Genomic DNA, 23,468 nt, shown 5'->3' on the forward strand with positions numbered 1-23,468 from the left:
TAAATAGAAATGGTTGAATCATTCCAAAATTAGTTAATCCTCTTCTGATTTCCAGCAAGGAAACACCTGAAGATATTGTTAAGCGATAAACAATTTGCGGGATATTTAGGATCACAAGAGAGCCAATTTGGTGCAGGGATTAAGGCTAGAAACTGGGAGACTGTGAGTTCTAGTCCTGTCTAAAGCATGAAACTAGCTGGGTGACCTTGGGCCAGTCTCTCTCTCTTTCTCCTTCTGCCTTAGGTAGAAGACAAGGGCAAAGCACTTCTGAAATCTTGCCTAGGAAATTCACCAGAAGTCAAGACAACCCCAAAGAGGCACGATGGCTCAGTGACTTAATGACACTGGAGATGGTCTCAGCTCCGGCCATTAGAGCCCAAGCATCGTGTGGTATGAGTTCCTGTCACAGCTTCTGTCCACCTAACAGTTCAAAGGCTTGTTCTATGCAAGTACATAAATAGGTACCACTTCAGTGGAGAGATGAGCTGTGCTTTGGGCAGGCAATCAGATTCCTGATGGCTCTGAACCTTCCTGTTCGCAGTGCCCGTTTGGGAGGCAGCTCCGTGAGGGAAAGGAGCCTTGGGTGATGCTGCAGGAAGAGCAGCTTGTCTTTTTCTCTCTGATACGAAGGCAGTTTGTCTTCCTGTGGCACTCCTTGGGAAGCGCGCAAGCATGTCCTATCACAGGGCTGGAAACTAACCAAGGAGAGAAGCAACCTAGAACTAAGGAGAAACTTCCTGACAGTTAGAACAATTAACCAGTGGAACAACCTGCCTCCAGAAGCAGTGAATGCGCCAACACTGGAAGTTTTTAAGAAGAGACTGGCAGCCATTTGTCTGAAATAGTATAGGGTTTCCTTCTTGAGCAGGAGGTTGGACTAGATGACCTCCAAGGTCCCTTCCAACTTTATTATTATTATTATTATTATTATTATTATTATTATTATTATTATTATTATTATTATTATGGCTGGTGCCTTGGCAAGCCAAACTACTACTCTGCAATAGCATTTTGGTCTCCTGGCTACTATAACAATGCCATACGCTAATAACAACAACAACACAACCCCACAGCATGACCAATATTTAGGGACGATAGTTGTTATATTCCAAAATACGTAGAAAGCATTAAATTATACAAATGTTTCCAACCAGACAAAGACAGTAGGCCCAAATTCAAGTTTTATGCAGTCATAACCTATAAATAGTTCAAACAATATGTACTTTTACATAAATCACTTTTAAAAATGAATATTTATTCTCCTCAGGAGTTCTTATAGAAGTCTTTATAACAGTGGAATTCTCCCCCCCCCCCGGCAAGACGATAGAATGACTGAAACAAGGCTTTAATTTTTTTTAATAAAAAAATCTTTACAATTTAACATGATTTTTTTTCACATTAGTTAAATAAGACAACCTACATTGAAAATCTGTTCAGTTTGATGTTAAAATTCCTGAGCTAAATTGTATAGGTAAACTGAATGCATTAATTATAGCAGCAGACAAAAACAGTTTCTTACTAACACTGCCAGCAAAACAAAAACTATGATGAAAAAGAGTGCCAAAATATGAAGGCACAATTGATCTAACTGGAAATATGCATTTAGCTTTATTTCATCAATTTACATTCAGCCACTGTCAGACAACATAACAATGATGTAGAGATCCCTGGCTTTCAGGATCAAAAATTTTAATATTCTTTTTCTTAATTTTTAAATTTTAGTGGGTAAAACCTTCACAAGACTTTGGGGAGTTTTCAACTATCCATACCCATTGCATTCACAGAAACTGAGATATTCTGAAGCTATTTTACATTTTAATTAATGCTACAATGAAGACCAAAATTACATACATTTGCCACCCTGGCTCTATTAAGCATGGGCAATCCTGGCCTATATTGCAGTCAAAGTGTTTAGAAGACTTGGAAAAGAAAAATAGGTACAGTATACCACCTATACCATCTTAACAGTGATAAAACAGAAAATCTGTTTTACACCATCAAAGACATTTCCACTTCAAATTCTTTAAATAACACACATGAAACATACAGCAAGAGACACTGGCTCCTTATTAAAGAAGCAAATTCCATACTTTCCCCTGGTTAGTTTAGGTTTTGAAAGTATATTTTCTGAGAAATCTTGTAGATGAACAATGTAAAAGAGTATTTAAATCCAATAAAATCTAATATACAAATCTAGGTTCCAAAATTTGTGGAAATATAAAACACAGAAACTCTAGAAGTTGCAGTTAACACATAAATAAAAATAAAATTATAATTATAAATCAAGTTCTTCCCCCATAGAAAGTTTAAAACTCAAAACTGTTCCCATAAAGGTACTTATTACTGTAATGTAAGCTTCTTACAAGAAGCAAAACACATTTGACTTCTTGGTTCCCAGTCACAAAACCATATGCTATAAATTTATTCTGGCCAAGAAAGCAACTGTTAGGCTAATTCTCTATTTATGTGTGCAAAAAAAAAAAATCTAAAAACTGAATATAGTTAAAATCAAGATCAAGAATCATGTGCATTTTTAGTACTACCAAATAAATTAATGTGCCAAATTTATATTGCTTTGTTGCACTTGCATTTAATGCAACACTGAGAAGAAATCAAAGATGCCGAAGATTATGAAAATATATCCACAAAATTGGACTTTTGATCAAGTCTGTTAGATACAACTTGCTTGATGGGAAATTCTTACAAGAGAAGCTGATCTGTTTCTCCAGCGCATTTGTGATGCATCAGCCTTGTCCTTATGACCCCTGAGCAAATTCATGGAGCGCAATATGAAGATTTTTGAAAGCCTCTCGGAATACCTGGGTTTGTTGCAGCGCAAACCACATTATCATTCTTTTGTCTCTGCTTTTACTATCTTCTAATGTAGTAGTTTTCATGTTATCCAGAACAGTGAGGCAGGAAGTAACTTTTTGCCCAGACACATTCAGTCCCGGGACTGATAGAAGAGAATATAACCAGATTCTGAGTTTTTTGAGATATCTGATGTTAACCCGTAGAAATCTTCAATAGCTTGGGCATCTATTTTCTGAAACAAAACAGAGGCGTACAGATTTCTCAAAAACAATAATTTGTAATTTTGTAGCAAAACTATGACTTTAGCACCAACATATTAAAAAATAATTTGTCACTTACAGCAACCGAGATATTTACTAAGAAAAACATGCATAATTGTTATTTTTTTGGTAAATAACAGATCTATATCAAGAGCAACAAATTAAATTGCTTCCAAATATTTCCAATTTTGATCATCTAAAACCAAATAGCAAAAACGTAAGTTTAATTAATACATTTTACAAGCAATGAATCATAATAATTCTTACCTCTACAATGTCATCATCAAAGAGCAGCCAAAAATCATGACTCTTTACAATAGCAATATAGTGTCCTCTGTTAGGTCCACTGTGAAAAGAAAGTAATTAATGCTATGTCATTTTCAAATTCAATATTATGTGGGGGAGGGATTACATAAAATGATACTATAGAGAATCTTTGATTAGTTGTATGGCTTTTTTCTTAATAAACCAATATAATCTTTATTAAAGATTTTATCTGAAGAAAAAAATGTGAAGAACAATTAAGCCAAAGAAGGGAAGGTGGTGGAAAAAGTGGTTTCCTTACAGCTCTAAAGAGTCCTTGATGAAACTGATTATCTTGACCCCTTTCAGTTGGGTTTCAGACTGGGTTATGGGGTGGAAATGGCACTGGCCGTGCGTGTGCATGATTTCTGGTGAAAGCAGGATAGAGGAAGTGCTACCATCCTTGCTCTCCTTGATCTCTCAGCAGCTTTGATACCACCAACCATGGTCTCCTTTTGGGCCGGCTACATGGTTTAGGGCTGGGTGGCACAGCATTCAGCTCCTTTTTCCAAAGACAGTCCCAACCAGTGTTAATAGGGAATGAGAGGTTCAGTCCACCACCGCTCCTTTGTGGGGTGCCATAGGGCTTGGTACATTCTCCACTCCTTTTTAACATCTACATGAAACGGCTGGGTGAGATAATCTGATACCATGGGATGAGATGCTATCAGTATGCTGATGATATACAGTTTTACATCTCCATCCCTGCTGATCCAAGCGATGCTGTCACTGCCCTTTCTGGAAGCTGCTGGGATGGCTGGAGACTGGAGGGATCTGGAGGGGGGAACAACAGGCTTCAGCTGAACCCAGGCGAGACGGAGTGGGTGTGGGTGTAAGGAACCTCAGTATCCAATTGTTTATCATTGTTAACTTTGGATGTGGTTGCACTACCTCAGACAGAGGTTATAGGGCTGTTAAAAGTAACATTTAATGCGCTATCGGTCATTATGGTAGTGATCATTAGGCCAGGATTGTACACCATTAGGTGAGAAGCTCATGCTTCTTTTGCCCTGCTACACTCACCTCCATTTTAATTTCCCCTACCCATTTATCACCCTTCCCATGTCTGCCCTCTGGGCCACCCTGTACTCTACCACCTCCAGGTGACTTTCAGCTTCTCCTTCCTCCAGGTGCTGAGCTGCACCAGGCCTGGCTTTTTGCAAGGCGGCTGCAGGCCATGCAAGCTTTCAGGAAGGCCCTACGCAGCTGCCTTGCTCATGATGGGGCTGAATGCATCTCATTAGCAATAGGAGGAAGAACACAGTGAAAGTCAGCTGGGGGTAGGAGAGGCTACAGATACAGGGTGAGGTGGGCAGCAGGGGGAGTGTTGCACAGGAATGGTAGGCGCAGCAGAGTGTGAGGTGGCAAAGTGCCAGGTGATGAGGGTGGAGGAAGAACGAAAGAGCGATGAGGGCAACAGTGAGGACGGCAGAACATAGACCACTGGGGGCAGCACAGAGCAGGACAGCCAAAAGGGCAGAGATGGAGAGGGGAGATGTGTGTTGCTAATTGAGGACTATCTGTATAAAAATGCTGCTCTACTCTACCTTAACAACCTGACTACTGCTTACTATTACTTTGAAGACAAAATTTTTGAAGAAATACAATTGGTTGCTATGTCATAGGCTGCCACCTATGTAATACTTTGGCATTCCAGATTACCCAGCCCATAGGGTGAATAAACCTGTATCACTCAGATAAGAATAAGGAGTGAGTTAAGAGGATAGAGTTACATGGATGCATTTCCTCATCTCATTTATACACCCAGCACTAAAGTCACTTTACATATGTAATAAATTTCAGACTTTATGTTTAGGATTTTGGCATATATACATAGCACTATTTTCCAATAAGTCAACAAAGAACAGATTGTAATTATTACCTTCCACAGTGAACTACCACTGCCACCAGATCATACATTCTGTCAGGATTTGTGGCATCACCAGATGTATTAAACAGTCGAAGTTCTAAAGGGAATACTACCCTATAGGAGAGTTTTGTATATCGATGTAGCTGGTCCATGTATTTAAATCTTTTCAGATGGAGAGCAAGAATCATAGGCAGCTTTTTTACTTTCATTCTGAAACAAAATTAAACTGATCACACATTTAATTAGATTTCAAAGTCTAGTTTGCTACCTGTCTGCATAAAAAATAATCGAATTGTTATCAATTTATTATCTCAATATTACTATTTGCTGAAAGTTTACACAAGGCAATGACCTCATGCAAAACCTCAAAATGTGCAGTTAATTATATATATTGCTAACATTCAAAATAAATGCAAATAGTACCTTTTGTGTGCTTCCTGTTTACTGCGACACTCTTCACAGTAATATTTATATTCACTGCACAGGGTTTCTGTGTTGCTGAAACCCCTAAAACAGGGGAATAAAAACATTAAGAAAATTCAATTTTTGAATAAATTATATTGAAAGACCAATGACTATGAATTATCTCACTGAAATATTTTTATACTGAACTGACATTTCATATTTGAAACACTATGCACTAAGTAAGTTCAAGTTCAATTAAGGAAGAATATAAAAAGTGTTATGAAGTCTATTAATCTAAAACTGATCTAATAAAACCATTTTACTTACTTTATCTCAAATAAATTTATATGCTTACGAATCAGGGATAAGTTATTGCTCATACCTTAAACAATGTGTGATTGAAGTATTTTGTTCCACGTCAACAGAAAGATCTAAAAAATCTTCATCTTTGCTGCTTATCTGCAAGTTAAAATAAATTGTATAATCATCCATTTATGTACATTTCTGAAAGACTTTAAACTAAAAATAGACGAACTAGCAATAAAAATCAATAATGGTAATGATGGTAACTAAACTTTTAACAAAATTCACTCTTTTTAGAGAAAGAATGCTATTATTTTCATCTCTCCATTTGTTAATATTTCACTATTAAAAGCATGGTAAATGCCATATAATTTCAGGGATCTTCTTTTGATTTCTTCTTTCACACCTAAAAAAACTGATTCACTTCTCTTGAGTACTTCAGTACTCATCGTAAATTGGTTCTGGGAGGCGTGATAAGTACCAAAAATGATGTGTACCAAACAATTTTTTTCCATAAGGAATAATATTTCCATATTCACTCTTTCTAAATGCTATATGTCACCCAAAAATTTTATATTAAACATTTTGATTACATTACTACAAAAAAGTCCTTGCACGCAAATAAACATCTGTTGTTCAATTCTATTAAGCCAGACTATGAAAAAAAAGTTTATTGAACTCACATACAATTCAAATTCATATCAATATTTTATATTCAGCTTTTGATCCACTGCCAAAAACAATATTTGCTTTTACACATCATCGGATCAGGCAAGGGAAGTTATGCCAGAGACTCTGTCAGCCAAAGAATTCCGACTGGCAGGATCCAGGAAGAGAGAGTTGTCTCCTGTTGCCTCTGCCCTCTGGAACATTCTTCCTGCCCAGAGTCAGGCCTTTTGGAAGGTTGTGAAAACATGGCCCTGAGGCTGGTTAGCATCCTGAAAGACCTCTCTCCCCTTTCATTAATTTTTAACACCAAATTTTAATCATCCTTGGCTCTTTTAAAATTTATATACTGGTTTAATGTTTTATTTGTACATCACCCAGAGTCCCTCTGCAAGGGAGATGGCCGGTTTCAAAATTTGATAAATACTGAAAATTAAGACAGATTTGTAGACGATGCTTACAGTTTCACAGGTGAGACATCTTGTTTCATTGGTTAATGTTCCCTGGAAGATTTCATGAACCCATGTGGGATCTGGGGAATTATTGTTTTCACTGTCAATGCTGCCATTAGGTAGACGACCATTCTGTTTCTCTTGTTTTTTCTCCTCTTGCAAAATATCTGCCACTGTATTCAGCAAATAGTTCAAAAATTCATGTGCATCTTGCTGCATATAATTGTCAAACAGCTCTACAAAAAAAATTGATACGTTTAATCTACTTCTTAGATACTGCAAATAGATTTAAAAAGCAATTGCTGAGAACAAACAATGTCAGAAAGCTATTATACACATCCTACCCAACTTTCTATAGCATCTAGTTTGCCATCATATAAAAGAGTGTTGAGCTACCTAAGCTTTGAGGTTGAATTTTGTTCAACATTCCAGCCTCAGTCTCCCAACTTTACTTCATATATTTAGCATGATCCAAAACAACCTAAAACAGGGGTGTCAAACTGCCGGCCCGCGGGCTGGATGCATCGTAGCAAAACCACGCCCACCCCATTGCCAGCAATGGCAAAAAAGTCACAATACGTCATGACACATCACGTGACGTATTTGCGAGTTTGACACCTCTGCCCTAAAACAAACTGCAAGAGGCTGGAACATATATTCTGGACTCCTGTACATTACATTATTTCAGGTGTGTTATTGGAACTTGGTTCTACATATACTTAAAACTTTCAAAAATGGGGGAAAAGTGTTCCTTGTTATTGCTGGAATTGTTATAGAAACATATTGAAGAGAACTGAGAATATTTTTTCAAACAGAAAAGGATTTCTGCAGTACACAAGCCTGCTTTCACCCAGTAGTAAATATATGTTCATTCATATGATTCTGGGAAAAGATGTGACTGCTTTAAAGAGTTACAGATAGGAGCTTTTTTTAATTGAATGCTCAAAGGATCTTTTTGGAATCAAATTTAAAACAATGCACAGCCCCAATGCTTATGAGAATAGTCTGCAATTTAATAGTTTTACAATATTTTTTTTCAAATGAGTATTGAACACACAGCATGGCCAGCAATGGAACACTGACCCCATGAAAGCTAAGACCTTGAAATGTTTTTCTGTGTATCTTGCATTTAACCATACAGTTAAGAAAAAATGCTTTAAAAAATGACTATTACTTTATCTTTCAGAAGCACTACTCATTTTGATTCATAGTATGAAACTGCAATCACCTGAATCCATAATAAAATGCTAAAACGAATCTAAAAATCCAAAATGAAAAACACATATTTCTGCTTGTGATAGAGTTCTCTGGCTCTTTCAAATTGTTGTTTTTTCAGTATTTTTTTTCAGTAATTGATACATGGTGTTTTGTTCCTCACAACTGCTTAATAATCTGAGAATTTAAAAATCTCTGTAATTCATGTATGTGCTTTTCTTAATTAAGCAGATATTGAATCTAATTACTAAAATGATATTCTTTAGAAATAAACAGAAGGTGTACTCGCAAATATAAATGATTTGTTCAAAGGTTGGTCAAATGAAATAATCATGAGTTCCTTATATACCATGCAAAACATCTTCACAATGCAATTGTATTTGAGGAGCAACAACAAACTAGAGAGACAAATAAGTCTCCATCTGGTCTCTTGTAAAAAAAAAAAAAGTTTTCATCATAACAGAATTGAAGAATTTCACCAAAGTCGCAAATGTATAAAATAATTACGGTATCTTTCTGAACAAATGTTCAATTCTAGTTGAACAGTCATTTTTAGAAGATGTACGATTTATGCTTCTGATATTGGCACCACAGTTTCATTTTATCCCTCCTGCTTAATATTTGTGTGAAGCTAAGTTATCTGGAGATTGGCAAGTTACAGTAAAACAGTTTCATCTTCATTTCAGTTAAAATAAACTGAATAGGTGCCTGGAATTAGTAGATAACAGAAGGTCTATGAATGAAGTATCCCTTAATTGTAGATGATAGTGTTTCACTTGTATTGGATAGAGTACCTAGTCTAGTATGCTAGCTGTGCATTCTTGAGTAAGGAAGAGAACAACTTACAGTATATCTGTGAGCTCTTATTTTCAGTAAGTTATTCAGTGGCCTATTTTTGTAAACTGCAGTTACTTAATTGTGATCGCATTTTATTAATAGGAAAAATCTTCAGTATCTACTAATCCACTTCTAAACTCTATTCAAAACACTGGTGTTTACAGTAAATCATAATAACTTTGGCTTCCTTAGGGATTTTCAACATGTCATCTTCTGTGTTACCATTTAGACACCAAGTTAAGACTGATTTTGTTTACTAGAGTATTTTTATTATATTAGCTGTGTTAATCAAATTCAGTTAAGTTGTAGTCTTATTAAAGTTTTACTAAGTGCTATTTTACTGAAATTGTGTCTTCAGGCAATTTTTAACCTTTCTTAAATCAGATCTTATTTGTTGAAAATAAATGTGTTGTAAGGAAGACTGACTTTGGACTTAGAAAGAATAAGACTTTTATCACAATTTGAAAGATTTGGATTTTGAAGATCAATCCAAGTTAGAATATTGAATGATGGAGAAAAAAATCCCCATTTTATCATTAAATTAGTTAAAGGCAAAGTCTTCACAACAATAAAATAAAACATTACCATTCTCTTTTCGTAGTCTTGTTATAAACTTTTTAGGAGGTATCACTCCAACTTTCTTCTTCTGGGTGGCTATACTGTGGAAGAGATCAGCTAAGCAAGTGAGAAGACTCTCTTTTTTTCTGGGCTGACTCTTGTATGCCAAGACTTTCTCTCGAAATGGTCGACAAAAATAAAGTGCCTGAAGAACTGAATTACAGTAGCATGTATTTCCAAACTAGAAAACAAATTGACAATTTAGATTGACAAGAGTCAGCAAGCAAATGGCATGCAGAAAGAAATTTGCTAAAGCATATTAATGATTTTTGGATTCTGAAGAATAACATAACCCATGAATTAGGGATTAATATAATGGTCAGCAAGTATACACGTGTTTAGGGCCACCCAGTTTAGATTTTACTTATATTTTATATAATACTTTTGTATTTCTACAATTGATTTGCCAAGTAATTCTGAAAAACCAACCATAAAAATAGAGAATTTTCTTAACATTCTTGATATCCAGCAAATGCAGACTGGTATGTACAAAATATTAGTATTGTACATGAACAAAAACCAAAACATACCCAACATGATCCTGAAATGGATAATTTGTCCATTTTTACTTTCATTAAGGATTTTCCAATTGACTTGCTAGGAATTATACTGTTCTAAAAATATTATCTTAGCATATAAATTAGGTTACAGTTATGAATAATTTCTGATCTATACTAAACATTATTGTTCATTAAACTGAATTAATTAAAATTAATTAAATAATATTATAGTCACTTTTATTATTATTTTCTTGCAGCTATAAATCTCTAATGTACTGGCAAACAATTTTTCAACAACTTTCTTATTCTACATGATTAATTCCATTTCTTTTTCGAAGCAACCAAAATATGAAACTTACATTTACTAAGCCAAAATAATGTTCATTGACTGGGAATTGTTCTGGACCAATTTCTTTCTCTAAGGCTGAGGCATTAGCGCCCTAAGAGGAAAAAAAAATAGTATTTAGAGGCCAATTGTTAAACTATTTTCTTGTATAGTTTGATTATACAAGTTAAGTAGTTTACTGAAGAAAGAACTAAATAAGTTGTGGGAAGCAATAATAATGGTATAATTTATAACATTTTGTAAGATATAAAATTTCAAACAAATTTGATTAATAAATGAGTGTATGGTGTACCAAAAAGGAAATTAGATTGGCCTGGCCATTGTTTCCAGCTTAATTTTTCCTATAATTCCAATACAAATCCATAAATTGCTCTTATTAGATACAGTAGAAAGAATATTCATCAATGTAATTAGCATTTGTGTGTATATAGTTGGGTGAATCTTATACCAGGCATCTATAATTATGGTTGATGTTACTATTATAAACTTATGATTTTTCCAATCAGGTATATACCTAACATTAATGGACTACATTTTAATTTTCTAAAATAAAAAAAATCAAAAGAGATTATAGAGCCAAAAGATAAAAATCAGAACCCAAAGGTAAAAAACACTAGAAAAAGGAAATTATGGAATTGTATTTAGCATATAATGCAGCTGATATGGTTAGAATCATTTACACTACAAGGTATTTTCAGTTAAAGAAAAATTGTTAAGGTATTTTCAGTTAAAGTACAAATTGTCAATTAATATATTAGATTATATAAATAAAAAGAATCCAAATGGTAATGTTTAAATTAATAAAAATATTTCAAATTGTTATATCTTGAACATTTTTTTCTAATAACATCTATGCTTGCACACATATATCATTCTTGCACTAACGTTTCTGGATAGAATGTAAGATGCCAGGCTATCCCTTAAACAGAAATATTTTTCTAAACTTATTTCTGACACCAGAATTTTAGAAGAAATACATTCAGGTAGTCCTTGACTTACGACCACAATTGAGCCCAAAATTTCTGTTGCTAAGAAAGACACTTGTTAAATGAGCTTTGTCCCGTTTTATGATCTTCTTTGCCACAATTGTTAAGTGAATCACTGCAGTTGTTAAATTAGTGACATGCTCTTGCTTCCCCATTGACTTTGCTTGTCAGAAGGTTACAAAAGGTGATGACCTCACCCCAGGGCACTGCAATCATCATAAATCTGTGTCAATTGCCAAGTGTCTGAATTCTGATCACATGACCATGGGGATACTCAACAATCATAAGTATGAAAAACAGTCATAAATCACTTTTTTCAGGGCTGTTGTAACTTTCACCAAATGAACTGTTTTAAGTCAAGGACTCTGTATTAGAAGAAGAATAAAGACAAGACTTGTAAAAGGGCAGGGTGAGTAGTTTCAGCAAAACACTCAACGAAGTCACACATGATATTCTACTAGAGAAGGTGACAAATGTGGGTTGGGCTTTATTACCATTAAATGGATATAGAATTGGATGCATAACCATATTCAATGAGTGTACATTCAATACCCTGCCTCAAACTGAAGGGAAACATCAAAGGAAATATCAGAGCTTCTAGGACCTGAATGAATGAGGAGTCAGAAAATATGATAATCAATTCTGCAGATAACACAAAATACAGAGATGATGATGAGATAGCTAACATTAGGACAGTAATAATAAGTTGCAACATTAGACAAAAACCTAAAAGGTGAATTTTAACAGCAACAAATGCAAAGTTGTTGATCTGGGTAGGACAAAGCAAAGACATAAATACAGGATGAGAAGGGCACATAGTGTTCAACAGTGTATGCAGAAAAAAAATCTGGGCACCATAATGGATCACAACCTGAACATTGTGATTTAGATATAAAAAAAGCAAAATCCTCAGCTGCATCAACAGTGGTACTGAATCAAGACCAATAGAAGTAATTCCTTTTCTCCATTTTGCATTAGTCAGATCGTTCCCAGAACACTAGATTCAAGGCACTAGATTTTCAGAAGAACATTGATAAACCAGATTATGTCTAGAAGAGAGCAACCAAAATGATAAGGGACTACAAAGAGAAACTGTTAAAGGTATTGTGTGTGTTTAGCCTGCAGAAGCAGAGAGTGAGGGAAAATATGATAAGGGCAGCCCTTGTTCAGTGACCACTTGTTCAGCTACCACTTGGAGTAATGACAGTGCTGAATGAGGAGACTTACAATGTTTCTCATAGTTGCAGCTGTAACAGCATCCCCATGGTAACGTGACTGCAATTTGGGCACTTGGCAACCGGCTTGCAATTATAACAGCCAGAAAATTCTGCAGTCAAGTGATCACCACTTGCAAGTCTCACTGCTGGTTTCCAACAAGCAAAGCCAATGGGGAAGCCAACAGGAGATGGCAAATGGCAATCATGTGATCAGAGGATGCTCCAACATTGTAGGATTAGCTTAATAGTGGTACCCGGAACCCTAACCCTTACTCCAAGTGGCTCACACAATTTGGAAATTATTAATTCTGCCATTAACCCAGACTAGAACTACTTTTTTTTTGCAGCCTAATCACATTTTTAGCATATTTTTGACTCGCAATCAACTACTTAATGTTATTACTAAGTCAATTACTCCATCCTATACTTCATTTTGTTTCCTACTTGGAAAAAGTTGTAGTGGCATATGATAAATTTCAATATGTTACTTCAGTCCACTTTTTTAACCTGCCAAGATCATTTTGAGGTTTGTTTTCTGAGCTATTAACCCTCCTTCAATTTTGTACCATTTGCAGTTTAGTAAGCATTTCTTTCATCCAATTATTAACACAATTATTGATGAAGTACACTCAAAATATATCCTTGTGGAAACCCAATGAATAAAACTTTATTTTTATTAAACCTATGTAGCCATACTGATATGTTCTATTGTCCTCCATTTTTTCCTAATTGGAATTCTTGGCAACTGTGTGCCATTGGTCGTAACTGCATACTCATACATTCATCTTCACCATTTTTTGGACACCCCAATAGGAAGGCTTTTATTTTTCCTTATTCCATATACAGGCTCTCATTTTAACCAAGTACAAACTCTTTATGTAGAATAGGGGTGTCAAACTGCCGGCCCGCAGGCTGGTTGCATTCATGCGAAGGCTGCGCCCACCCCAGCAATGCGAAAAGTCATGATACGTTGCGACATGTCACATGACGCAGTGAGTTTGACATCTGTGATGTAGAAGGAAATCTTCTTTTGGATTTCCTACCTAAACGTTTCCACCAACTTGTTGTTATTCACTATTTTCTCATTAAGTAATCTCATTTTCTGGAACCTGCCTTTTAAAATCATTATTAGTCTCAGCTTATTCAACAGGAAACAAACGTTCAATCCCTATTTGGCAGAGGTTCCCAACCGGGGGTGCGAAATGATATTCCAGGGGTGCAAAAACTTGGGTTTTCAAAATTATAGTGTATATGCATAATTTGTTGCCATTATTTCAAATTTTTGTAAGGGATGCAAGTATATATCAGAAGCGTTCTAGAGGTGCGGGGTATAGAAACGGTTGGCAGACACTGCTATTTGGCAATCAGCCGCTCTTGGGACACTCTACTTACAATCCACAGCTATTCAAGAAAATCACCTTTTCACAGTTCTTCACAGCTCAGCACATAATCTATCAAAACACACAGTAGTTTTTTGCAGTCCCTATCTTCTCTTCTTCCTGTTAGTTCACTTCATAAGCACCTGTTGGTTATTCTTGTCTGCTTGATTACTTACAAAGCATTTTTGATATTATATTTTATGGAATAACTAGTCAGAACTCCTTGTTGACTCTTCTGAAGATTACATATAGCTGCAGAAAAGTGATAATTCAATATACCAACTTACAAGCCACTTTGATCTGGGTAGCTGGCTTGAGAATACTAATTTTCATACAGTATGGCTAACTAATCTGGGAAAGTTAATACTAAAAATATTATTTCATTTGTATTTCGGAAAAAGTAATCTAAATGAAGGGCACACAACCTACAATCTTTATGCATCCCATTTATGCTACTTGGAACCTCTCTAGGGTGTGAGATTTGTCAACCCTGTTTTTGCATTGGGATGGTTTAAAGGGCAGAATGAAAAAGAGAAAGTTTTATCTCAAAAATAGGGACTTAAGGTAAATGTATTATGAATCAACTGCATCTAGATCAGGGATGTCAAACTCGCAACGTCACGTGATGTGTCGTGACTTTTTCCCCATTGCCGGCAATGGGGTGGGCGCGGTTTCAGCATGACGCATCTGGCCTGCAGGCCAGCAGTTTGACACCCCTGATCTAGATAATGATTTACAAACCTGTAAAATAATAACTATTGTTTCCTGAGGAGCTTTTAACTTAGCTTCACAATGATCATTTGCATTACATTGAAAGAAGAAACAGTATAATGGCTCTAAACATCTTCTCCATACTAATTTTAAACTAAACTGCCAAAGAGTAAAGGATGAAATAAAAAAGCACAATCAGCACACCCAAAGGTATACATATCTATTTTTCTAAATCACATTTCATAAGTAGGTCAACTACTAAGAGACTTTTCAAGTGATTAAGAGGATACTTTTTTTAAAAATCACAGTCTCATTAAAAATCCACAAATGCTTACAAGCAGTGAAACATATAAACATTAGAATACTTCACTGTTCTGCTGCGCTACTGAACCATTTTCAAGGAGTTGGCACAGATCCCACCATCATTCTTGTTTTAACTCCATCCGGCTACACAACCCTCTCCATTTGTTAAATTCGTTCTACCTAAACTTCTCCTTTCACCACACCCACACCCAAAATTCTTTTGCTTTCCTCAAGTTTTTCTGTTTTTTGTCTCATTCCTCCTGCCTCTTCACTGTCTCCAGAGCACTGAGCAAAACTGCCAACTGGCTCTCCTGGGAAACGTTCTGGATAATTTGTAAGACATCAACAAGTTATTTTTTCCACCAAATTTCAATGGGAAGTTATTCCCTTCCCATCCACCCACCCACCCGCCTTTATTTGGCTAAAACTAAATTCCTAGAGAGGACTTTGACGAGGAAATCTGGAAAGATCCGTTCAGTTCTGTTGCTCTAGAGCAGGGGTAGACAACCTGGGCTCTTTTATGACTCATGGACTTCAACTCCCAGAATTCCCGAGTCAGCTATGCTGACTCGGGAATTCTGGGAGTTGAAGTCCATGAGTCATAAAAGAGCCCAGGTTGCCTACCCCTGCTCCAGACAAAATTGCAGCCTTAGATTTCTTTACCTGCAAGCCTTTTGAGCCAAGACCAGGTATTACATCCCACCAAGTATCATTGCACGAGATCGCCTTCTATTCAATCCTAACCTGCCCTTTGACAGGTATATAAGTTTGGTCGAATTCCATGGGCTTTACTCGTGAGTAAATATGCACGAGGACACAAGTCTCCCGTTTCTGCTTCTTGGAAGAAGCCCCTCCTCAGGGAGAAGGGGACTCGGGCGCTCCCCGATCCCTTGACCCACGGACCCCTACTCCCTTCTCAATTGAGCGTAAGGCACACCTTCGCCCGGGCTCCGCCCAGTTTCCCCCCCACCCCACCCCACCCCACCTGGCGGCCCGCCTCTCACCCGCCACCGCGCATGGGCCCGAAAGGGCGAGGGAACGGGGGGCGCCTCCCCTCCCACTCACCATGGTACAGATGGAAGCTATTTTGGAGACTGTCATTAGGATTTCCATCCGCGCAGCGCCATCTTCTCCCACCCAATCACAACGTCGAGCCGGACCGGGGGAGTCCCGCCAGAGGAGGAAGAGGGCAGCCCGGCGGCGGCGGCGGCGGCAGCGCCACCTTCAGCGGCTCACAGCGGAACCCGCCAGGGCTCCGCCCGCCCTAACGAAACGGCCCGTCGCAGCGCTAACCGTCGAAAGCGCGAGCGGCACGCGCTGGTTACGGCTCCCGATCTGGCCCTCGGGACCAACCGTCCCCTTCCCGCTTTCGCTACTTGCAGGATCCGCGCGCGCACGCCCCTGCGCGAGCCGGCCCTTCTTCCGCCCACACGTGCGCGCGCGCGCCTGGTCGTCTCTGCGGGCTGAACCCAGATTTCGCTGGCCCTCGAACTCCACCAATCAGGTTTCGCCATTCACGCACCAGCGCTCTCCCTGTCCGGCCTTGTTATTCTAGGTCTTAGAGATACCCGGTTCCAGCTGCTGGGTCTTACGGAATGGCACCCGGGTTGCTGAAACACCTGGGATCACGCATCAAGCCGGGCTCAAATTCGCTTGGATACGTGGGACGTATAAGCCACGATTTATGGCTTAATAGGCTATGGGATGTCATCCATTTGCGACTTATCTTAGCATGGCGTAAGCATGATGAAAGTTCACAGCCAGTAAAATCCTCATAAGGAGCACTTTCTATCAGAGCCAAGGGTTTATTTGTCCGTTTAGCTTTTGACTGTAGTCCTCTCCGTGTGTGGGATTTCTTGCAATAGGTTTGCACTCTTGAACTATAATTGCAATTAAGTTTAAGTTATAGCTTAATCATGGTTTAATCTTACATCTTATACAAACTGGCACAATATATTCCAGCGGTTTCATCAAATCTACTGATTAATTAAGCAGGATAACGTATATCAATATATGCATATTCATATAGAAGGCAGATTTTGGGGTGATAGGTATTCCAAGTCAACGTTTAATAGTATGAAGGGCTTCAAATAACATTTATACCACCTGTAGTCACTGGTTTATAACTACTGACACGTTAAATCTAGTACATAATACAAAAAAGAGAAACTCAACATATTTAAATTTTCTTCTATTACTTTGTTTTTATGATTATTCACTACCCAGTAACACAGGTTTGAAAGGGACAACTGTACAAATTTAATTAAAAGCTTGTCAAATGATTATCCCCAATGTTTAAATGATAATAAAATAGGCAACAGGCAGTTCTCTTTACAGATTTGGAACAGTTACATAAATGTAAATGCTGTCTTCCTACTGCACTTCTACCTCTTGAATTTTGATTTTCCCTGTTCTGGAACAGTTTTGAGCATGGTTCAGATTTTGTAATCTATAATAATAGCTACTTATTGTGCCAACATTTTGTAAACAAACTTTTTGTATACAGTAAACAGAAGGCCCTAATGGAAAAATAGAAACTAGAATTTTTTTAAAAGCAGAAATTAGATAATGCTATGGGTGGGCAAGTGCAAATAATCTGGGAGGAACTGAGACTGAGACTTTAAAGGTGGCAATTAATCAGGTAATGCTGTCCAGTTCTGAATATAGCAAAATATTTAAAAAGTTCTCATTTTATTTGTAATAATGCATTGCAGGAATAATTAAAATCTAAACAGGTAAGCCATTTAGACTAATAGCCACTGGCAGCCCTATTCCTCCTATGTTTGTTTCATTTTCTTTGAGGCCATCCACAAACAATCCACAGTTTTGCACTTGCTCAGTTCCCATATCACAGAGCCCTTATTTTCATTTACCAACTCAAAAACAAAATCACTGACCTTAAAATGAAAACACCACATGAGGTAATGAATGAACCTTTCAGCTCACCAAGAAAGCAAAGACAAAGACAGCCAAACAGTGTCCTTTCCACATTCTTAATTCATTGGGGGTGGGGGAATAATCTGAGATTTTTCAATGAGGGAAGTTGCAAAATCAGTAGCTCCTCTTTCAATCTAAAACAGCTGAAATTATTTTTCAAGAGCTTAATCTGTAGGAATAAAACCAGCCTGGGAGGATCCCACCATAAGAAAATGGCCTGTCCAAAATTGTCAATGAATTGCAGCTAAATTAATTAGCTCAGCTGCAAAACATTAGCATGGGATCAGATGGGTAGGATTTATTTATATTTCATGTTTCTTAATCCAGTATAATCTCTGCATGAGGAGGGTTTGGTTTATTTGGTTTGATTTATGAATTGTGATTAGGCTCAAATGAAAAAGCATCAAGTAAAGATATCTTCTAAATTTTAAACTTGCAAAAAAAAATTATCAACAGATATATTTTTGTTATTTGTTCCTTATAATGTAGAAAAGGCAGGATATCCTAAAAGTAGGGAAAGAGTATTTCTTCAAATAAAAACAGAGTGCGGAATGTACAAATCATCAAATAATTGTAAATTATTACAATAATTTCTCTTGAATAGAATTTTAGAGAAAGGGAAGTTTTCCTTAGCATCTTATAAAGAATCATAGAAGCATATATGGAAATAGGAATGTGAAATGAACAGACAGGTTTCCAAAAAAGACATAATTGAAATGTGATAATGAATATACCCTGTAATATAATATTATAGAATATGAATAGAATAGTGGCATTATTTAATGACACCTTGAAATATGTAGATAATAGCATTTGTTAGCCAAAAGTAAAGTTTTTAGATAAATCACTATGGAAGTGAAAATGTTAATATTAAAGACATGATGAAAACAAAGATATTGTCATCCCAAGTGGTTAGTGAATCTATAGTGGATAGCAATAATTTTGGTTTTGAGGTTTAAGAATAGAAAGCTGAGCAGTATGCTGAACAAATGAAAAGATTAATCATAGAGGAAAAAGTACAGGTGGTCCTTGACTTACGACCTCAATTGAGCCCAAAATTTCTGTTGCTAAGTGAGACAGTTGATAAATGAATTTTACCCCATTTTACGACCTTTCTTGCAACAGTTGTTAAGTAAATCATTGTACTTGTTAAATTAGTAACAATTGTTAAGTGAATCTGGTTTCCTCGTTGATTTTGCTTCTCAAAGTTGCCAAAGGTGATCTCATGAGCCTGGGACACTGTGACTATCATAAATATGAACCAGTTGCCAAACTTCTGAATTTTGATCACATGACCATGGGGATGCTACAGCAGTCATAAGTGTGAAAAATGGTCCTTATTCTGTTTCTGGTCCTAAGTCACTTTTTAGTGCTGTTGTAAGTTTGAACCATCACTAAATGAACTGTTGTAAGTCGAGAACTACCTGTAATAATAATTTTAGACAAGATCATGAATATTTCAATGACAACAAACATCCAGTTGTTTTTCCAGTGTTAATATATAATTGTGAATATTGCTCACTGAAAACAGCAAGACAAAGGAGATATCTTTAAATGTAGATTTCAAGAAAATTACTAAGACTATCATAGATTGAAAAAAAAGGTAAGATTGAACCAACCATTTGGATTGTGATTATCAACAAATATATACTAATAACCACAATCCAAATGGTTGGTTTAATCTTACCTTTTTTCCAATCTATGGTAGTCTTAGTAATTTTCTTGAAATCTACATTTATGTAGAAATACAAGAGGAGGTTGATTGATAAGATGGAGGACAGATTCAAAAGATTGCTTAAATGTCTTTGAAAAAACCAACAAGTATAGAGGGTTTTTGCCCATACAATCATTAAGTGTCAACTCAAATTGAGAGCATCTAATTAATTTAAAGTACTATGGATTATTTAAATTTATATGGAAGTGCCAGTAATTGAATATTACTATTGCAACTAATGTTAATTTATATTGCTCCTTACATCCTAGATGTCCTGTAAGCCAGGGGTCCCCAACCTGTAGGCCGTGGCTCACTACTGGGTCACAGCCTATTGGCCACAAGCTGTGTGAGTAGCTGGCCAGTACAGCGTGTGAAGATGCATACACAGCACCACTCACACAAGCATCACAGGTGTTCACAGCCCCACTTGCGCGAGCATCGCCACAAGCGTTGCGTTTGTGGCCCCACTCGTGCAAGTGTCTCGGGCGCTCAGGCCCCCACTCGAACAAGCAACGGGTGTTCGTGTGCACATATGTGTTCACCCTCCCCACAAAACCTTATATGTTATTTTAATTACTTTGGAATATTCAGAGGATTGTGCTATATATTCAGTAAAATTTCCTACTTGGATGCAGTGCATTTGTTTGGCATAATTTTTCCTGTAACACAAAACATGTTAATTAGAAGGAGCTTGTTCTCTGCTGATTGTTCAGCCATTATTATGTTTGTGCTACAATAAATTTTTAAGCAATGCTGTCTTCCTTATCAAGAAAAGTGGAAGGCTAATTTTGATTGGCTTCCTTTCTCACTCTATTATACTATACAATTTCCTCTCAAAAAAAATCTGCTATAGTTTTGTTCCTAATTACTTGCAGATGGTCAGCTAATTTAAACTTCCCATCTGGCTATATCCAAGGATAAAAATCTCTATTGGTTATGAATACACCCTGATGAACAGATTCCATCTGTTTGAGTCTTCTTTACATATCTGTATCAGAAATGCTACTGTTAAACTAAATGAAAGACCATCAAAACACTGATTGGAAGGAACCAAGTATTGCTTGTGCAAATACCAAATAGCTCTCTAAAATATTTTAGAGAGTCCAAAAAAAAAGTTTAACATGGAATGTTATTAACATGTTTTTTTTCAAGGATTTTGGAACTGGCTGAAAGACATGAATTTTTTTTTAGCTTTTTTGGCTTTGGGTATAGGTTTGAATGAAGTAATAAGTTCTCCTTCCTAAATAACCTATGTAATACAAATATGGATAAATGTATTCCTTTTATTTTTCTACAGAATGGAAAACTATGGACAACAATTAAATTGGGGTGTTATTCAATTGTACAAGCAATTCATAAAATACAAATTTACAGTGTGCATTTTAATCAAGTCCAGCCCGCATTAAAGATATGCTCATGAGCTTGCTATAAAACCAACTTGAATTTTCCAAAATCATATGACCACTGAGTTGTTTAGTCAGATAAAGCTGTTAATTTATTAAATACCTTAATATTAGACATGGAAAGAATAGGCTATATATTCCCATGTTCACTGAACTGGGAGAAAGCTTCATTGGATAATATATCCTTTTGTTTAGGTACATAAAGAGAATTAAGACATATCTACAATTTTTAAAAAGTATTTCAAGGCAGTGAATGACTTGTACATTGCTATAGCATGGCCTGTTTTGTTTCAGCTTCCTGTTATGTGAATCCTGTTTGCTTTTTTTTAACGTGGTCTATACTTTAGCATTATATATGAATCTGCATAATAGCTTTCATTAATAAGGTAAGATGTGGATGCAATGAAATGAACAAAGTCTTAATAAATTACTCAAGATTTATAAGGTTGCAAAATATCAGGATATTGTTAGGGTCTTATTTTTTTTTGTGGAACATTCTCAGTTGTGTAATTATGACAGGCATTTACAAATACAAATCTGAAATATTGTCCTCTGCTTAATTTTGAAAAGCGAAGTCTCCTGACACTTATTTTTCAACTAGAAGTCTGTTCATGATATCAAATTATTTGAAATTATTTAGCATCTACCTAAACACTATACCTACTGCTAAATCTGAATTGAATTTCTGCCCAAACTTGCTGTAAAATGTGCACTTGGGATTCAGTGTAATCAGAAACCATGGTATATAAATTAGTGGTTGGTTTATGCTAAGCCAAAAATAAAACTACATTGTGTGTGTTGAAGAAAACCTCCAACTTTCAATCCATAACTGCAATTTTCAATTCCTAAAAATCCATACTATATTGTATTAAGCTGGATTCACACATTAGAGTAAACCATACTTGATTTTGGCATAGCATATTGATGAATATAACTATTGTAATTTGCAGGCTATGGTTTAACTATCCCAAAGGTGCTTTTCAAAAAGGCAACTGAACTTTCTTTGTTTTTTTCTTTAAGATGTTTCTCTTCTCATCCAAGCTTTCTTCAGTTCTGACTGAATAGTGGGGAATGGAAGAATTTATTTTTTGCAGTCATCTGGTCATTAGCTGAGGGTCGTTGAGGCCACTTGGGGGGGTTATCTGTATTTGCACTGATTTATCTGACTCAGGTGACCCTGCGGGTACAGGTAAACCCCCCAAGTGACCTCGATGTCTCAGAGAGCTAATGACTAGATGATTGCAAAAAATAAAATCCATCCATTTCCAGCCAGAACTGAAGCAGCTTTTTGGATGAGAAGCGAAACGTCTTCAAGAAAAAAATTCCAGTTGCCTTTTGAAAAATCACCTTTGGGACAACCGCGACCTGGGTGATTGAGAATCTCCATAGACATTGGTTTAGAGCTAATTATGCTGGGTGAATCATTCAAGTGCTGGCTTATGTAACCCTCGGAGATCGTCAACCTTAATCCTGTACGCAAGAAATAAACTACAGAACTGCTCGCATTCACACTCCCTCGGCTTGTCCCCAAAACTCCACCTACCGCACTACGAATAGTACAAACACCCCGCTTTTCTTTCTTAGCCTCATGAGTGCCCTCCTAGAAAGCTGTCTAAAGCAGTGCCTGCTCCAGTTCAGTATCGTAACATCTAAGGCAGGGGTAGGCAACCTTGGCTCTTTTATGACTCGTGGACTTCAATTCCCAGAATTCCTGAGCCAGCATGGCTGGCTCAGGAATTCTGGGAGTTGAAGTCCACGAGTCATAAAAGAGCCAAGGTTGCCTACCCCTGAATATTCTAAGGAAACCCAGAGCATTTATTTCGTGGCGACTTAAATGTTTGCCTTCTTCCTATTTTCTTTCACTGGCTGTGCGAACATTGTCCGTTTTTCAAGCCCAGGCCCTTCGGCGACCGCTGACCATTTTTTCAATCGGGCACTTTTAGGAGGAGCGGATCAGATCAGCCCCCCCCCCAGCCCGCGCTAAACCGGAAGGAAGGCGCGGAGATTTCGCGAAGCGCCGCCTTCTTTCTTTTCGGCCTTTGGGCGCCATCTTGCAGGTCCCCGGAGGAGTTCGGCTGCTCCTCTTTTTCGTCGGGTCCGGTAGGCGGAGGGTCGCGGGGGAAGGGGAACGGTAGCCCCGGGGCTGGTCGGAGAAGCGGGTGAAAGAAAACGTGGCTCGCTCAAACTCCGGGAGGCCTGGACGCTTTTCAGAACGTGGCTTGGGGGGGG

At 37.1% G+C, this 23,468-nt stretch overlaps 2 protein-coding genes across 2 annotated transcripts in view; one reads left to right on the plus strand and one right to left on the minus strand.

Annotated features, from left to right (window-relative positions):
• Window positions 1–1,402: 1,402 nt before the first annotated feature.
• On the minus strand, window positions 1,403–16,324 carry LOC107296862 (ubiquitin carboxyl-terminal hydrolase 12). The gene is made up of 9 exons (XM_015826217.1): window positions 16,251–16,324; window positions 10,603–10,683; window positions 9,711–9,924; window positions 7,083–7,309; window positions 6,035–6,111; window positions 5,671–5,754; window positions 5,260–5,457; window positions 3,342–3,420; window positions 1,403–3,046 (listed from the first exon to the last, which is right to left on the minus strand). Exons 1-9 carry the CDS (start codon window positions 16,296–16,298, stop codon window positions 2,945–2,947), a joined length of 1,110 nt encoding a protein of 369 aa, XP_015681703.1. The 5' UTR covers window positions 16,299–16,324; the 3' UTR covers window positions 1,403–2,944.
• Window positions 16,325–23,242: 6,918 nt separating this feature from the next.
• The window catches only part of RPL21 (ribosomal protein L21), a 6,059-nt gene continuing 5,833 nt past the window's right edge, over window positions 23,243–23,468 (plus strand). Inside the window, exon 1 of the mRNA XM_015826218.2 lies at window positions 23,243–23,339. The gene's annotated coding sequence lies outside the window, so the exon portion shown is untranslated. The remainder of the gene's footprint in view (window positions 23,340–23,468) is intronic.

The sequence above is a fragment of the Protobothrops mucrosquamatus genome, unplaced genomic scaffold (assembly GCF_001527695.2).
Source record: "Protobothrops mucrosquamatus isolate PMUCROS unplaced genomic scaffold, P.Mucros_1.0 scaffold3009, whole genome shotgun sequence".
Lineage (NCBI taxonomy): Eukaryota > Metazoa > Chordata > Lepidosauria > Squamata > Viperidae > Protobothrops > Protobothrops mucrosquamatus.